This window comes from Alosa alosa, chromosome 3, assembly GCF_017589495.1.
Source record: "Alosa alosa isolate M-15738 ecotype Scorff River chromosome 3, AALO_Geno_1.1, whole genome shotgun sequence".
Taxonomy (NCBI): Eukaryota; Metazoa; Chordata; class Actinopteri; order Clupeiformes; family Clupeidae; genus Alosa; species Alosa alosa.
In genome coordinates this window covers 10,578,914-10,597,491 of record NC_063191.1, presented here as the reverse complement: position 1 = coordinate 10,597,491, position 18,578 = coordinate 10,578,914, and the positions used below count along the sequence as shown (strand labels likewise).

At 42.4% G+C, this 18,578-nt stretch overlaps 1 protein-coding gene and 1 long non-coding RNA gene across 2 annotated transcripts in view; both read left to right on the top strand.

Moving 5' to 3' along the window:
* Positions 1–372: 372 nt before the first annotated feature.
* Positions 373–3,605, top strand: LOC125292331. Its single transcript, XR_007193158.1, has 3 exons — positions 373–510; positions 1,257–1,349; positions 2,933–3,605. It is a non-coding gene; the product is annotated as an uncharacterized LOC125292331 (long non-coding RNA).
* Positions 3,606–3,816: 211 nt separating this feature from the next.
* Positions 3,817–18,578, top strand: part of LOC125292096 (sentrin-specific protease 7-like) — a 33,631-nt gene continuing 18,869 nt past the window's right edge. Inside the window, 5 exon segments of the mRNA XM_048239247.1 lie at positions 3,817–3,837; positions 5,969–6,080; positions 8,816–8,869; positions 9,843–9,952; positions 17,300–18,353. Coding sequence (XP_048095204.1) covers positions 5,976–6,080; positions 8,816–8,869; positions 9,843–9,952; positions 17,300–18,353 — 1,323 coding nt within the window. The 5' untranslated portion in view covers positions 3,817–3,837; positions 5,969–5,975.

Here is an 18,578-nt window from a genome sequence, read left to right as displayed (position 1 = left end):
CAGTTTGTTTTATTCTACGGAAACAAGCAAGAGAGCACATCAAGTTACCTAATGTTAGGGAAGCGCCAGAGATTGCTGAGATTATCTGAATGTTACGTCACACGATGCGAATAAACCGTTCCATCAACTTTATTCGCATTATACCTTATGCGCATCGAGAGTTAATCCACCCCCCTAGCGAATATAGATGCGCATTAGGATTTTTGACGCGCATTTCACGTGTTTCCAACCGGGATTTCTTATTCGAATAGATTAATTGCGCATTAGGAAGTTGGATGGAAACACACTAGTAAAGGATGTGTTACATGGACATGACAATAGCCAATCACCACTATGTGCGCGCACCGTGTGACGCTCATTGGGCGTGGCTAAAATCGGTTGCTTCCTGAAGAACCATAATCAACGCTTTCATAACATCTTGAATAACCACTCGTTTGGACGAAGACTACGTTACGTTTCAGCAGACGCTTAAATAAACTTTTATCGTCATGGTCTGACTTTTGATAAAGGGTAAGACATGATACGTTATTTCATATTTACCTTTGGTATCATAGACGAGGGAAAAATATCAATCTGATCTGATCTGATCTGAGTAGGGCAACAGCATTTTTTCTTCTTCTTAGTTTTGAACGGAATTTGAAGGTCGATCAATGAACAACAAGCATGATTTCGCTCTCTGGGTTAGTTAGCGAAGAGATCGTAGGTATAGGCCTAAATGAGAATAGACGAAATAACACTTTCGAAGAAAACACAAACAGGGTGGGTTAGTATGTATAGTACTCCCATGACACGCAACACCTGCTGGTTGAAATTGAGTGCTACAGCAATAAAAAGATGTGTCAGTTATCCGAAAGCTTACTACAGCGGCCAGGGAATGTGTTTTGCACTTTAAATGAAGCTTGAAATGATGACAAGGTCATATAAAATAGCAATGCATATATAAAAAATAGGCTAACTGTAAAAAATGAAGTGAAGGGGAATCTTGCGCTGTATAGCAACAACTTTATAAGTCACTCTTTACTACTTTATAAACACAACAGTTAACTAATTTAAGGCAGTGGAAAATAAGACCGTTTGAGTTTTTTTTTTAAACAGGTTGAATTTAGGACAGGTAGTCTCCATGAGTAACCTGGCACAGTAGGCATTATCATGACTAAAGCTATTTCACATAATGTTTTCAACATAGTTGACTGTTTAAGCTGTTTAAATGGCATACTCAGACACCGACATAATTCTATCCTTCTCTCTGATTTCAGCCAGCATCTACGTGGTGAGGAAGATCCGGGCCTCGATCCAGGACGGGGAGCAGAGAGAGGAACCCATCTTCACACCATGTAGTCTGGCCAAAGGTGAGACACAGGTTTAACCCTGTATCCAAGCAAAGGGTAGAATCAGAGAGGGTTAAAGCGGAGCAAGGATCTTTGGTAGAATCCCATTTAGCATTAAATTACATTTAGTAACCGAGCAACAGGTCAAACAGAATTCTCCAAAGTCTTCCAAAATCAGACAAAACTGCTTGAGAGGGTATTTTCCCCATAGCAACAGGACATAGCAAGAGATACTCTCATGATATTTGAATGAGCCTAGACATATTGCATCTTTGTGTGTATGTATAGTCTCACCTCTGAACTGGTAGTAATGACATAACTTCTCTAATACTAGATTGTACATCTTGACAAAGCTCTTTGTCACTCGTTATCTCTCTCTCTCACACAGAGGGGTTCTAAAACAGTAATCACTGCCCTCGGTTATAATGGTTATTAAATTAGGTTACAGTATAAAAGAAAAAGAGGCGCACTCAAGGGCTTGATACTAATACAATTTGTATTGAGAGCCGAGGTTTTTACAATGAGTCTAAGGACAAAAAACTAGGAAACAAACGTTTCGGGCTTAGCCCATTATGTCTCCATTATGAAACGCGTCACAGGGCGTTCAGGTTTTTTATAGACGTGACGTGTCAATTACCATAATGCTCAATGTCAACACAAAAGACAAATCATATAACAAAAAACAACCATATGTGCAATTAACATTAAAAAATATATACAGACATAATGTATACATACAGTATCTGGATTCAAGACAGCAGTATACACAATAATACAAGATCCACATAAGTGCTTATCGCATCACAAAAAACACAAATTGTATTAGTATCAAGCCCTTGAGTGCGCCTCTGTTTTTTTCTACTGTAATACTCAACTTTTGGAGTTCACGCACCAGGCAAAACATTACAAACTGAAGGCGCAGATGCCGATTCGCCATTATTAAATTAGGTTGGAATGGGGAACCAGATTTATCATATTAGCTCAGTCCCGATAGTCCAATTCCTTTTTAACGTGTAGTCATTGTGTGTGTGTGTGTGGAGTGTTTCCCATACATTGACTTATTTGTGGCGGCCCACCACAATATCAACATTGACCACCACACAATGATTTTCCAGGTTGTACTAAATTGTGCTTAAATCTGGTTAGCATCATAACCACGCTGTGCTAATTTGTTAAAAACTGTTGTATTCAAGTTAATTCTGCAAACCAACCACCACAAATGGAATTCAATTATGTGGGAAAAACTGTTGTGTGCGTGTTTTATGTTTTCGTTTATGTGTTAACCCCATGCAAATTATTAGAAACATTTTGAGAATGAGAAAATAAGAATGAGAATGTACAATATTTTATTTTTCTCTATATTTTATTTAACTCTTCATTTGTTCCTGTAACTACCAGATTAATGACTAGAACCCAAGCTGATTAACATGGGCTGAGTAGATTGAAAATGGATGGCAAATTTGCAAAGGAGTTTTGAATTAATTCAGTGATGAGGCGTACTGTACATAGGTATACATGTGTTTCTTTTTAGTGGCATGTTGGAGTTCTTGAGATTCACAAGAGATTGTGTGGATGTTCATGTTTCTGTGTGTGTGTTCTCCCAGGTGAGCATAAGCAGCTCTCAGTGTCTGGGAAGACAGCCATGTTGACCTCTGACCCTGATGATGTGTCAGCTGCCGGGGCTCAGGCTCCATCCACTGAGACGGCTGTGCAGAAGTGCGGCTCCTGAGGTTAAAGGTCACGCCTGCAGGTTGCCTGGGGTAACGGAATGCCAACAAACACTGCTGTCCGCCAGAAGTCTTGTCATCCTTTGGACTGGTTTGACATGTCACACAGGGTGACACCCCATTGAGCCCTATGCCAACATTGACCAGGTTAGGCAGATAGAGGCAGCGTTACAGCAAACAGTGAGATCAGAATTAGATTCCTGACTGCTGAAACTCAGCAGAGGCGGAGGGTAAAATTTTAAAGTCAAAGTATCTTTAATGTCCACCTCCAGTCCCAACACATAGAGGAGTCTCAGAGGATCATCAGCCATGGAGGGGATGACCAAGCCTCCGAGTAAGCAGCAGTGTGGGTACATCACAGTTGGGACATCATTATGACATCACAGTTCCCCCAGACCAGCACTGGCAGACGTGACCTACGACCAAAGAGTCTCTCTCTCTCTCTCTCTCTCTCTCTCTCTCTCTCTATCTATCTATCTATCTATCTATCTATTAGGGGTGTCACGATTCTCCAAATCCTCGGTTCGATGTAATTTTCGATTTTAAAGTCACGATTCGATTCGATTTTCGATCTTTTTCAAATATTACTATTAATGCATTCCTTATATGTTATTTACTCTTTTCAGAGGGCTTTTATTTTGAAACCGCTTTAAAACCGTTCCAACCTAGGTTGTAATGTAAACAGAACTAACATTAGGCTAAAACAGAGACGTGAACATATTGAAATGAAACAACACAGAATGTTAATTTGATTGTTTCAGCACACTCCGAAGAGACCCAAGGTTAGTGTTCATGGAATGTGTAAATGTGCATTTTAAGCCTTAAAGTAACTTTGGACTGTAATTACACCATCTTTTCACTTGCTAAGTTGAGTAGGCTAAGTTAGTTTTAATTGACGTGAATGAACGAATACTTCCACACCGGTGATTTCAAAGTAGCAAGAGGGGCTTTGATTACGGTAGGTTGATGTGTAGGCCTATATTTTAACTGGCTGCAGCCTAAAATTAGAGGAGTGTTGACGCTGCAGTTCAGCACGTGCATGTGTTTGTGCGTCTTGGCATACATGCTGGACGTGACATTGGGGGTGTGGCTGCATCGTCGATTCTACTTTTAAGTTCAAAGTTCGAGATTGAGATGTAATTTCGATCGATTTCAAAATAAAATCGAAATCGTGACACCCTTACTATCTATCTATCTTTTCTTTCTTTTTCTCTCTCTCAACTGTTAATGATGGTCTGCACATCAACCCTTCATCGAGGGGCTGTTCAGACCTGAAGTTTTTCTTAAGCTGAGAATACACACCCACACACACACTTCAACATGGATATACTTAAACAGACACACACCTTCACATACATATTTTCATTTGACTTATTTAGATACCTCATCAGAACTCTGTGTACGTGTCATTTTTTTAATATCATGGTGTGTTGATAATGTGCACTGCACAATGGCAAATAAACCATTAATATTACCACCATATGCTGTGTGCCTGTGTCTTTGGTGTAAAACACTAAGATAGAAGATTGGACATGCTGCTTTGCTCTCTGGCAAGGGATCAGCTAGTACTGTGGCACCACGGTCAAAAAAATAACTTTGTCCAAGAATAGATTACAGAAGTCCAAGATAAGTAGAGTGAGAATAGACTATTAGGGGTCTCCGTGTGTGTGTGTGTGTGTGTGTATGCATGCATGCATGTATATGTGTAGCTATAATCCGTAGTGTAGCTGATTAGTTACAGATCATCACTGCTTTTTCTGAGACAGAGCTTATAGACTCAAGTTGTCCTAAGATGCCACGTGTGCAGCAGTGGTGTAGTGTACGTGATATGCAGGACTATGCAGAATAGGCCTACCCACTACAACTATACTACATCTCGGTACCCACTACAGCTAACTAGACTAGCCTACACTACTGCGTGTGTGTAGCCTATGTGTAGGCTACGTGTGTGTGCGTGTGGTGGTGGTGGTGGGGGTACAGAGGGTGACTTTTATCTGTCATGGTGGCCCCCTCTATAAGTGAATCATCAGTAAATGGACAGTAGGCTACGCTCCTGTGACACTGAAATCCTGGTGCGATAAGGTAACGCATGAGCTACTCCTCAACGTTAGATGGCGCTACCGTAACTCTCGGTTCTTTAGTACCGGTATTGGACGATCCATACATTAACTTCCTGGGAATGACGGAAGATGGTTTTACGGAAACATTGACAACAACTCTCATGTGCTATTTGCGGAATTAACACACATTTCACCGGCGGTTTAGGGTTTATCAAGTGGATTACAAAGTCACTTTTAAACGTCAAAGGTTTTAACCCACGAAGAGCACAAGCACTGCGTTTTCTTCCCGTGGATGATGCTTTGCCTGCGACTGTAGCAGCGACTTCATACGTGAGTATTTTAAGAAAGAAAACGAAAGCCAAAGCGTCCTCAACTTCTCTTGGTCCAGATTATTCCTAATGTATATGTGTTCGTGGGGAAAGTGGCGGAAGTGCTTAGGTAATTGTTGCAGTTGATACCAACAGCTCACGTGGTGTGTGTAGATGACGGAGACGGGGAGGTCAGGACAGGGGCCGTCATGGGAACACGCCAGCGCGAATACTTGTCTGCTTTTTATTGTTCTGTTGATGTCAACCGATGTCTGCGACCGGACGTAGTGTGGCGGAACGCTGACGTTTCACAAAGACTGCCCTGTAAACTTCGACTTTTGTTTATATATCAAATCACGTGCGTTGGCAGAAAGTTGTAAACAAAGATAACTGTAAAACATTGTAGACATCTAATGTAATTTGTTGACGTGTAGCCTTTTCAACAACACTTTATTCAGTACAAAATCTTTCTGCCTCTGTACGTGTCTCTCCCACTCTCTGTGCGTGTTGTTGCGCTATTGACCTGTTACCTCACCTCACTCTAGACCTGGGATGATGGCTGGTTTTTCTGAAAACGCCCGTCTGTCCGTGGTGCTGGACAGGAGGAAGGCACTCACCCTCTCGCCTCTAGGACCGGATAAGCCTACCTCCCGCCAGGTAGGGTACTACAACTACTACCACTGCACACAGACTCTTTCTTGTTCTTTGTTTTCCGTAGAGCAGACATAACATGTTCTACACACTTGTCATACACTACGCACAAAAAGTTAGGGATATCTGGCTTCGATTGAAATTTAATGTTTCAGTACAGAAAGTACTGAAACATTGAACTGTTAGAAAGGCGCATTCGAAAGTTTACAGAAGATCACATTAAGCACCTGTAAAGGTTATAATGGATGTTAGGTTCATCTTGAAATTTCACCCGAAAGCCAAATATCCCTGACTTTTTGTGAGAAATGTAATTAATCACATACACATCAGATAGGCTACTACTCTGATATTATTACTATTACTACTACTACTACTACTTTGTTGCTTTGGACAAAAGTGCAAATCCTATAACAATAGTACTACTACTGCTCACACAGACACACACACACACACAAACAAACACTGGCTCTACAATACAATGCAAAAACAACAGCTTATCTAATAACATCTAATCAAGTGTTATTAATCTCATATCAAGATCAAAAAAATCTAGCTGGTTTTGTTTTCAGTATAAAGAGACTTACCTAGCACTTTCTCGTAAAATGCATTTGTTGAAGTAAAGGTGACTCTAGAGACCCCTAGAGTCCCCTGGAGTCATGGTATATATTTTACTTTGACATTGTAAATAGCCTACTTCTCATGGCTTGTCCCACCTGTGCACAATAAAAATGCTTTTGTTGTTGAGGCCTCAAGGACTAACAAAAGGCAAAAGCTTTCTCCAAAGAGCTATATCTACTGAGAAGGTAATGTTTCATGATTCTCAAGAGATGTCTTCAGGTCGACAGTTGCATTGCTGGTTCTGTTGGTAGCGACCTTCTATGGCTTTGCTCTATGGCTAAGCTAGGTGAACGATTCCCCTATTACAAGTTCCTTTACCATCAAATTGACTTTATAGAGGTTATATTAAGGGTATAACATTAGGGTGGTTCACAAAATTAATTTTCACCAAATTTTGGCAGATTGCGTTTTGTCTTGTTCCAATTGGTATTGTAAGCATCTGTACCAAAAATGGAGTCAATTGCTGGACATTTAGGGGTGGCACACTTTTTCACAATATTGACACACACACAATACATGATGTATTGGTATCCGGATAAAACCATTGCAGATGCTGCATTGAAGAGCATTGGATGACATTTGTGGTATCTGTCAGAAGAACTTGTCGCCCTGGCATTTTTTGATGCTCAGCTCACCACCATTGGTGGTGGTTAGTGAGGTCCCCCCTTCCCTATGAAGCGCTTTGAGTGTTGAGAAAAGCGCTAAATAAATGTAACGTGTTGTTGTTGTGTTGATGTTGAAGAAAAAATCTTGAAAGACGCCCTGGGAAGATGCTCAAAGACTTGATGCCAAGTCTTTCTTCCACAAGAGCAGTACAGCTACCATCTCTGGCCTCGTCACTCGCTGCTCAATCCACTTCTTTGAGGTTCTTACTGAAGGCCAAATGGATGGCAGAAGTAACCCTGATGTGAGGTCCATTCCCACAGATGAGAATCTGCGTCAAAAAGTTAATTCCTTGAAGGTCATCAACGACAGCGCAGAGAGAGGCATTGCCCTTATGAAACGCTGTCAACAATCTGTGCGAAACGAAGACCAAAAGTAAGTGTTGTGCAAGGACACAGAGATAAAGTATCAAAAAGAACAAAGTCATCATACAGCGAATAGTGTTTGAACTGTTCTAATGTTCTTACTCATTTAGTATAAGTACAGGGAGAGATTATTAATGATCATACTTATCTTTTATTTTGATCATGTTTCTGGTTCCTGCGAAAGTTATGCATTTTTAGGTTGAGCAATTGTGAAAAAATGTGCCACCCTTTACTGGCGTCCTATTGGCTCAATTTTTGGTACAGATGTTCAAAATGTCAATAGGAACAAGGCAAAATGCGATCTGGCAAAATTGGGAAAACTTTTACTTATACCATTATATTGTGAACCACCCTAGTAAACATCTTGCAAAGTGTACCTTTTAATAAGAGTTTGACTTATTTTCATTTCATTGACATTTCAGCGTGAAAAGCAAATTTGTCTGCCATTTGTCTTAAAAACAAGCAAATTTGGCTGGCATTGCATTGAGAAAATGTGTCTAGATAAGACTCTTATTAAGTCAAAATGATCTTTCGAGAGAGCGCTAGGTAAGTCTCTTCATGCTAAAAATAATACCAAATAGATATTTTGATAAGAATTTCTGCAGCATAGATCAGACATAAGGGGTAGGGCCGAGTCAGCCATGGTAGGCTCTACACACAAGCACACACACACAGACACACAGACACACAGGGAGAGAATCCGCCATGGTATGCTCTGTAAACAGCTCTACACACATACACCGCACGCGCACACACACGCGCGCACACACACACACACACACACACACACACACACACGGGGAGAGAGTCAGCCACAGTAGGCTCTGTAAACAGCTCTACACACACACACACACACACACACACACACACACACACACACACAGACAGAGTAGACTATAAAAAGTCAGAAAATGTAAACATCAGCATAGATGAAGCAAACATGCTTGAGTGCAGATGGAAAAGCAGCATTGTACACCACTGACTAATGCTCGCTCTTCTTTCTCTCTCTCTCTCTCTCTCTCTCTCTCTCTGTATCTTAAAAACCCACAGTACACCACACCACTCATTAATACTGTTGCTATGTCTTCCATCCAGACGGAGAGCCCCTATAAGATTCCCAACAGTTCAACAGAGAATGGCTGCACGAAGGTGTGTGTTTGTGTGTATGACTCTGTGTGTGTGTGTGTGTGTGTCTGTACACACAGACAGACAGTTTGGAAGAGAGAGGGATGATGTGAGGGACAGAGAGACTGCTATAAAAGTGTGTGTGTGTGAGAGAGAGACATGGTTTTGTCATTGCTTATGCAACAGTACTGCTGCTTATCTAGAGGTGTTACTGTGCGGTGTGACTGTGTGCTATGGTGTTGTTCCAGGCTGCCATGCAAGAGGGCATATCAACAAATAAATATACAAACACCATACCATCAAAATCTATACTATACATCCTTTGAATGTATATAATTTAGTTAATTTATAGATGGACACTTCATGGATAAAAACCCATGACCATCATGCTGTAGTTTCCGGCCAGTGTTTCTTAACCTGGCCTTGGGATCCTCGATTTCCCATGGTCATGAAGTTACGACAAATATTTTTATAAACTGCCTGTACTCATTTGGAACATGCTGATTTTGGCACATTTGTGAAGTCTTCCACTCCTGTGTCGCCTTTTCAACTTTTGGTGCTTTCATGCTCTCACGTTGTGCTCTCAAGGTGTGATGCAGAGGTCTGTTAGAGTGTGCTGTGTTGGTGTGATGTGATGCAGAGGTCTGTTAGAGTGTGCTATGTTGGTGTGATGTAATGCAGAGGTCTGTTAGAGTGTGCTGTGTTGGTGTGATACAGAGGTCTGTTAGAGTGTGCTGTGTTGGTGTGATGTGGTGCTGATGCAGAGGTCTGTTAGAGGTCAGTCTGATGCGCTGATCTGGACCTGACTGACTGATTCCCTTTGGTTGGCGTGGAGACAAGATAGACTGAATCCATTTGGAAGCCACCTCCTGGACTACAAATCATTTACTCACCCTTATTCTGTCTGTCTGTCTGTCTGTCTGTCTGTCTCTCTTGCTCTTTCACACTCTCCCTTTCTCTCTCACACACTCTCTCCCTCTGTGTCCTTTCCTCTCAGGTGCACTGGACTCAGATAGCTCATGGCTCCTGCCCCAAGACCTCAGTGCAGCTGAATGGCACCTCCTCCACCAATCACACGCAGCGTCCTGCCCAGCAGGGCGGGGTCAGGTGAGAGCTCCTCTGTACATTTTATAAAACGCTGTTGTATTCCTCTGTCCTCTGACACTCAAGGCTCTTTAGAGTTTCACGCCCCACATTCTCTCTCTCACACACACACACACACACACACACACACACACACCAGTGTTTCCGCTAGATTTGTTTTTAACAGTGGTGGCGGCAGGCCCTCCCCCCCCCCTCCCAAGAAAAAAAAGTTACAGCTGGGGTGTCACTCCTGGGATGTTTTTTTAATTCTAGTTGTTAATCGCACCATTTAGCCTAACGTGACTTGAGAGGGACAGGATTCAGGAACTAAAGACAGGCCCATCTTCTGTCTGACTTACGTTAACCCATGCATTAAACCACATGTCACTTGAACGCTTGAATACCGGTAGTTCACGTTGACAATGGAGAAACGCTTGGCTTCGTTTATGACAGAAATTAAGTTTTGTGCTGATAGTATATTTTTTACTACCATATTTCTCTTAAGACTCAGTCAGGACGATGGAAAATCCAGGCTTTTATTCTTTTCAATGAGGGGCCAGTGCCCCTCAAGGCAGGGCTCCAAGACTAACTTTTTGCACTGGTGCGCCTAACTTTTTTTCTTAGGTGCACCAGCACAAAAGTTAGGTGCACCCAAATTTTCAACCACATCGCATTTAACAACGCAGCAGGTTCACCTTTTTTCCTTAATTACTGTCCTATATAGGTTGTCCTATGACTTATGATTTACAATTCTACAAGAAAAGTAACTTAATGAAGTGTTGGTGCTTTAAGTGCTTCACTGAGCTGAAATTTAAACTTAAAACATCTCAAGATGAATTAAATAAAAATAACAGTGAGTAAATTAACAGTGCACGTCTTTTAAGGGCTTCAAACTGCACATCTCATGGCTCAATGTCTTACATACTATCCTTCATGATTTAGGCCTTGGCTAAACCAGCTCGCCATGCTAGCATCTTCCATAGAAATGTATTTGAGCAGAGATGATGAACAGAGATGTTCCAAGTAGCCTGGGGGATTTTTATGTGATTTTACAATGATGATTGCAATAATCATTTGACAGTCCCACAATACAATTTACTTTTTAATTTTAGTATTTTTAAATTTTCAATAAGAATATCACTATGGTTAATCCAGTAACGAAATGGTAGGCCTATTATTATAGGCTATTGCAATGACTTGCCATGCTCGATCTAAATGTGTCCATTCAATTCACCGTACACAATGACCACAGTTATACATGCAGGGAATATTCGGGCTTTAAATGTAGCAGCGATATTCGGTTTGCGCCAAATACCGGATTAAATTGATTGATGCCATCAGAATGAGTTTACACAACTCAGCAAGAGAACGAATATGCTGTTGAAAACCGGGTTACTCCCCTGCAAGTAACTGCGGTCAATGACGCCTCTTTTCGGGCGATATCTGTATCTCTGTCGTTCGCGAAGGCCTTGTATGCATTGTTCGCAATTTTAAGACGTCTTTTCATCTGCAATGACTCCTATAAATTTGGCGCAAGTGGCATTCCTGTACATCGGGTTTACGTTCAAACATGTTTTTCTGGTGAATAATTATTTCTGACTGAACTTGGTGAAGGGAAGTTTCACTAGGCCTATCGTAGGCAACGATAAAATTGATCATCATCTCGGGCTCGTCTGATCGGTTTGCTGCTGCCAGCCGCCGAAAGGCAGTGGGGACAGGGTACATTTATCTCGGCCTATGTGACCACACTGTAATGCAACTACATCCACTCTGTTTATCTGACGGGTCTCTGACCTCTCTCTCTCTCTCTCTCTCTCTCTCTCTGCAGCACACGCATTTTCAAATTTACACACAGGCACTGGGCCACGGCCAATCAGAGGGGAGGTCCTGCCCTTCACTATCTGTGATTTGTTTAAACCACGATATTGGCCAAATATGTGTCTGTTATTGAACCAAAGGTAGAGTTTCAATGCGGACACTTTTTCCTCTCTCGAATAGCTGGTCGCACCGGTGCGACCTCCGATTTATTTTAGTCGCACTTCTGAAAAATTAGGTCGCATATGCGACCAAATTGGTCGCACTCTGGAGCCCTGCCTCAAGGGAGAGATGGCATGTTTGTGTCACCCCATCATGGGTTTCACCAGATTCTCTGACTATACAGAAACAGTCTACCATATTTAAGTTACACACAAAGAGAAGGAGTGACCTACTAGTATGAATATGCAATGTAAAGGTGTGGTGTGTGAGGATGTGGCCTTTTGGTGCCATCAAGTCTGGCCAGCTTCTACTGTCTTTTAATTAAAACTATCCCCTTTCCTGGGAAGTCCTTCAGAGGCCTGTGTCTACAAACATTAACATTTCACACCTGGTGATAAGCAAAAGGCCTCTAGACAGGCTTTCATTGAATTCTAATCATTCAAGGATAAACAATGGATACACTGCATACAGACCAAAGACACACACAGGGTACACATGGGTACAAAAAATCACAAATGACCATAAGAACTACACAGTATGTACATTTACAGAAATGAGTCTGATTCACAACACTTTCAGTGCCAACACGTTGTAGAAACACAACCCACAACACTGCCTTTATTTGGGGCAAATCTCCTTCATACTCTATAGTCTGCGATTCACCACGAGTGCATACAAAATGTTTTTGGCCAAGTTTTGCAATTTACCTTCGTTAGGCTACCAGTCGTTGCTTTTTTACTGTGTCGATTCGCGATTGAGTGCGCATCTAATGTAACAGCGGTGTCTTCACGGAGACATCCACTCTCCAGTTCCATTTTTGCTGTTGTTGCGAGCGAGCTAATAGGCTACGATATGGGAAATACTTTCAATACGATCAGCTTCAGAAATGAATGGGTTTTCCTTAGCCTGCTACACCTTTCCACCAAGTTGTGCGAAAATTGTAGTTTTTACGATGTTGTCAAATATGCGTAGCACATGGAAGCTCTTGATAGCGCATGCTACTAACGTCTATACAAACAATATATTTATGGAATAAAGCTAGACAGGTACCACGGATTAGCATTGCTGTTTATTGTTAAACTGCAATTTTCAGCAGCCAGCGGAGGGCATTTAGCTTAGGCTACTATGCTTCCGGACAATATGCGTCTCCCCTAATTCTAATGTTTTAAATAGGCTACATTAATACAATATATAATATGTGAAGTGAAACTGGACGGGCCATAATACTAGTTTTAGGCTACTTATTGTTAAATTGCAATGTGAGCGGCAGCCAGCAGGGGAGGATACGTCGGCAGGATTATTTGCAACTACATTGTGCGTCTGCCCTGATTCTGATACCGTGGGGGTATTAATTAACCCGTGGCGGGCCGCCACGCTGAAATAAATGTAGAGGAAACACTGCACACACACACACACACACACACACACACACACATGATGGCGGGGGCTGCCATACCAGGCACCAACCTGCACATCATCACCTCAGGTATCTGCTGATGCCGGTACCAATCTGATGCTGTCTTTTCCCCTCTATTAAAACAACCCATAGCATTTGTCTAGGATTTTACTCTGTCTCGTGCCACATTTGACATACTGATAAAATCCTGGTAGTGATTGTTTCAAGCGACAGTGGTTAAAATCCCCGAGGATAAAAACAGGTGCCTCGTAGTGCGTTGGAGTTGGTTGTGCCAATGAATATAAAGTTCTCCTTAACCTTACATTAATTTCACTAAGCAACATTACTTCAAAAAAGCACAGTCATTACCATGGTATTACTCCTATGCTACCACTATCACGCTGTTACATGAGCTAACATGAGCACAAGGCAGTTAGAAATTAGCTACATTAACATTAGCACTCTTACCATCAAAATTTGCATTTAACATTAAACTACTGACAAATATCAACATCAAACCATTATCCCACCAGTAGCATCCCTGGAAATGCCCAGCAAGTAAAGTCCTTCCCCTACTATCTATTTCCAACAGCAGTTCACAACATGTGCTTCACATCCTCTCACCACCACCATCTCTCAAAGTCAAGGACGGGTCCTTCAAAGCCACTTTTTAAGACGTTACGTCATCGAATCTTGCCAAGCACTGTTTGCTTTAAAATTCTATCGTAACACCTTCAATTATCACCCATTTCGTTCGAAAATTCGAGCTATTGCCATTGCGAGCTAAACATTTTATGCCTGCCTACCTCGTATCAGATAAGCCGTCAAATTGGTGGAAATCTGTCTGAATGAGAGGGGGGCCAAACAGGTCTACCATAGCCAATGAAATATAAGCTCTCTGCCTCATCCATGTCTCAGTCCAGTGTGTATCAGTTGGGCTGATGTGGGGAGAGCCAGAGGAATCTCATTGTTCCTGTTTTCCTGGTAGCCGTGAAGCTTGAAGCATTCCAACAAAGAAAAAAAAGTTGGTCGCACAGTCAGACCTCCGATGAAACATCTTGTTATTAGACCAACTTTTTGCCTGGCATTAGGGGTCCAGCAAAACAGTCTAGTGTTAATTTTGTCACCTATTTTTAATTTAGTCTTAGTCTTAGTCAAATGTCCTTTTAGCATTATCTAGTCATTCAAATATCATTTTTTTGTTAGTCAAGTTTTTAGTCAACTAAAAGTCAATTTTACAGTTTTAGCATTCATGCTTTTAGTCAACATTTTAGTATAACAAATTATTTCTGATTACCATTTGGACAGTGACAGGGCTTTGAATAATTACTCATTCTGATTTTTTGTCAGTCACAGAGTCTAAATTAAGGCTGGGATTTGACCAGACAGTAAAAGATTTGACATTGATGTTTCTCAAAGTTGGTCCGGGAATCTGGTCCAGGCGTGGTCCGTTTGATGAGTTTTTGCATCTTGAACCAACTTGTATGTAAAAACTGGATAAAATCATACAGTATGAATCCACAAATAAGGTGAGTAGGCCTATTGTGTGAAATGGCTATTTGAAGTGTTCTTTTTTTTTTTTTAGCTGAATGCCTGTCCTGTGGTATTCACTGCAGATGTGAAACACAACACATTCCCCAAACAGACTCTCCATCTTAGCCATAGTTAACTTGCTAGCTGCTTACTTGCTAGCAATTTGCCTGTCCTGTTAAATAGTTGACATTACATGATCACATGCAACTCTGGGTATGTAGCATTGTGGGTTTCTGGCAAAATGCCCAGTGTTCTTGTTCCATGTAGTTTTGTTGCAGCCACAGGGTTGCAGCAACAGCACGTAGACTAGCCTACAGGAAAGCTATTGAACTCATTCGAATATTTTGAAAACATAACAGCTAGATATTCTGTCTTCTCATTTTGTAGACTGAAGAGAGATTTTATCTTAGTTCTTATTTCATGCAAAACATTTTAGGTTAATTCATCTTAAGATAGTCTTAATGCCTGTCCTGTCTCGGTGACCTAAATTAACACTTCATTCATGCTTTTCCATATATAGCCAAATGGACAGTGACGTTTGAAGCAAACAGAGTCTAAATTAAGTAGATGCATTGATGGTTGACTGATCCAGACGTTTGGTTTTCATCCTAATCTGGATAAGGGAGTGAATGGATTTCTGTTCTTCTGAATGCCTGTCCTGTGGTATTCACTGCAGAGTGACTGTGGGTTTCTGAATGCCTGTCCTGTGGTATTCACTGCAGAGTGACTGTGGGTCGGCTCAGACTTGAGACTGATCTGTGGGGTTTCTATTCTATTTCTATTCTAAGAATAAGGGATGATCTGCACACCAGGTAGCTCCATTCCATTCAGATTTTTGTCGTATGTATTTGGTGTGTGATGTTTGTGTGTGAGCCGAGCCACCCAGGAACAGCCCTTATTGTTTTAGCACACTTTTCTACTGGATCCTGCACCCATCCACTGTGGACGTGGGATGTGTGGGCCTTATACTGGTCCTTTCACATCTAAACCGAAGTGTAAGTAGCAAAGGAGAGGGGAAAGTGACTAGTTTCAGAAAGAGCCTCTGTTATACCGAGCTGCCGCACAGTTTCAGAGGCTCTGACACTGATTGGCCATTTCTGCTGGGCTCTTCAGTCTCAGTGGCTCCGATTGGCTATTTCGAGTTCTAGAGGAAATGGATATGTAAGGGTCTAGGGACTTCATTATCTCTTAATTTGGTGAGTCCTGTGTGAGGCAAGCAGAGCACTAATGTTAATGAATGAATGAATGAATGAATGAATGAATGGATGGATGGAATGGATGATTGAATGAACAAATCAATACTGTATACATGTCATCATTTGGCACTAGCTTAAAGTCACTCCTGACGTTTGGACATAAGGCACATCAGATGTGGTATAGTTAAGCCACCAGATGGCGCCCTTCAGTCAGGGTGGGTGTTGGTGTTGCTGTGGAGTGAAGCTGGTTTCTGCTCTGCCGAGTCTCTGCCATCGTGATTAATCTTCACATATTGTTGAAAGTAAAAGACACTGGGGCATGTTTGTGAAATGCATGACACGTGTACTGTGTAATGTGGGCTCACTCAGAAATGTAATTTTTCCCCCATGAAAATGATGTGAAATACGGTTGAATTGGATAGATAGATAGATAGATAGATACTTTATTGATCCCCAGGGGAAATTCAAGAATATAGGATAGTTCAAGGACAGTGAACACAATCATTGACAAAGTTAGCGTTTGTGTGTGCGTGTGTGTGTGCGCGTGTGCGTGCGCATGTGCTGGGCTCTGCAAGTGCATCTGCTTATCAGACACACACACACACTTTCTCTCTCTCTCTCTTACACACACAAACATACACAAACACTTTCTCTCGCTCACACACACACACACACACACACACACACACACACACACAGAGCTTATCAGTGACCCAGCAGCTGCTTGCCTCACACACATATTCTCCTGCGTGATTGGCTGACAGTGTGTAAATATTTTGGTGCCGATTGACTGTGTTGCTCTCTGTCAGAATATGTAGAACATACGATGGATTCAATATGTCTGTGAGTTTCTTCATGTCTGTGTGTGTGTGTGTGTGTGTGTGTGTGTGTGTGTGTGTGCGTTTGTTTGTTGGTAGGTTGAAGGGTTGAGTGTGTATTACGTTATAGGTCACCATGTCTCACAAACGGTCCAAAGTATTTTGTAAATGTGTCTGGATTTCAGTGAACTGGTCGGTGGTGGAATGAACAATGTGGTGTGCGTGTGTGCGTGGCGTGCGTGTGTGTGTTTGTTTGTTTATCATCCTGCCATAATTTGAGATCTCAGCCTGCCATAATTTGTATGTTTGTGTGTGTGTTTGTGTGTGTGTGTTTTGATAAAGGTGAAAATATGCAGTCTTTGCGTATAGTGTTTGACATGTGTATGTTTGAAGACCATATTTGTGTGTACTGATGGTGTGTGTGTGTGTGTGTGTGTGTGTGTGTGTGTAGGCGAGAACTGCGGTTAGTTCTCAACGATGTTCTGAAGACAAAGATTGGGCGTCGCTACCTGCAACAGAGTGGATGTGGCCATTCGTCAGCAAGCCAATCACAGAAAAGCCGGAGAGAGAGCCAGATGCCAAAGCGGCAGCCCAAACCAGCCGATCATCGAAGGACGAGTGATGATCCCCAGCCCAAGCCAGCCGATTACCAAAGGAGGCGCGATGATTTGCATATCAGACCAGCTGATCTCCGTAAGAAGTTTGAGGATCCGCAAGCCAAAACAGTGGATCACCGAAGGAGGTTCGAAGATCCGCAGCCCAAAACAGCTGATCATCGAAGGAGGTCCGAGGAGTCGCTGCCCAAAATAGCCAATCACCGATGGAGACGTGATGATGATCCCCAGCCTACACATGTCAGTTTATCCAAGCTCAAAACTGGCAATTCTTTAAGGTCCAAACCAACAGACTCAGAACAGCCCAAACTAATCAATTCCTCCAGGTCAGAATCGGATCACTCAGAACAGTCCAAGCCAGTCAATACCCCAGAAGCCAACTCTGTACCATCGGAACAGGCTAGATTGGTGGACTCCACTAAGACCAGAACACTGAGGTCTGTGGAGTGTGTACAATCCAAACCAGTCTCTTCAGAGACGCCCAGACCTGCTAACTCTGTTAAATCCAAACCAGTCTCTTCAGAGACGCCAAAGTCTCTCACTTTCTCTAAGTCGAACTCGAGGTCTAAACAGCCGTGTTCGGAGTCGACCCGGTCGGGAAGCTCCAGTGGATCAGAACCACTCCCCTCGGGGTCGCCCCTGGCACCCGCAGAGAAGGACTTGCCGGACCTCCCCAAAGCGAAAGTCTCCGCCAGACCACGGGCAGGCGACTCAGGGTGGTCAGCCCCGGCGTTGGAGTCGGAATCGGAGCCTGAGGCATCTGAAGTGACAGCGTCACCAGAGAGGATGGCCTCACGCCGGACCTCCCTGATTCAGACGCCCAAGGGGCCGTACGAGTCCAGACCGGTGACATCTGCACGAATCCCTACAGTAGAGGACGCACGACCGGAGGTGGGCACACACACACACACACACACACACACACACACGTACACTAAGTCACACACACGTACACTAAGACTAGGGCTCCAAACTAGCCTGGCTCCGCCTGTCTATGTACTTCTGCTCAAAGAGTCTGGTATCCAGGCTAGCTCCAAACAATCACAAAAATAGTATAATCGAGAAAAAAACAATTATTTTGCCACATTATAGATACAATTCCAGCTCATTCAGCAC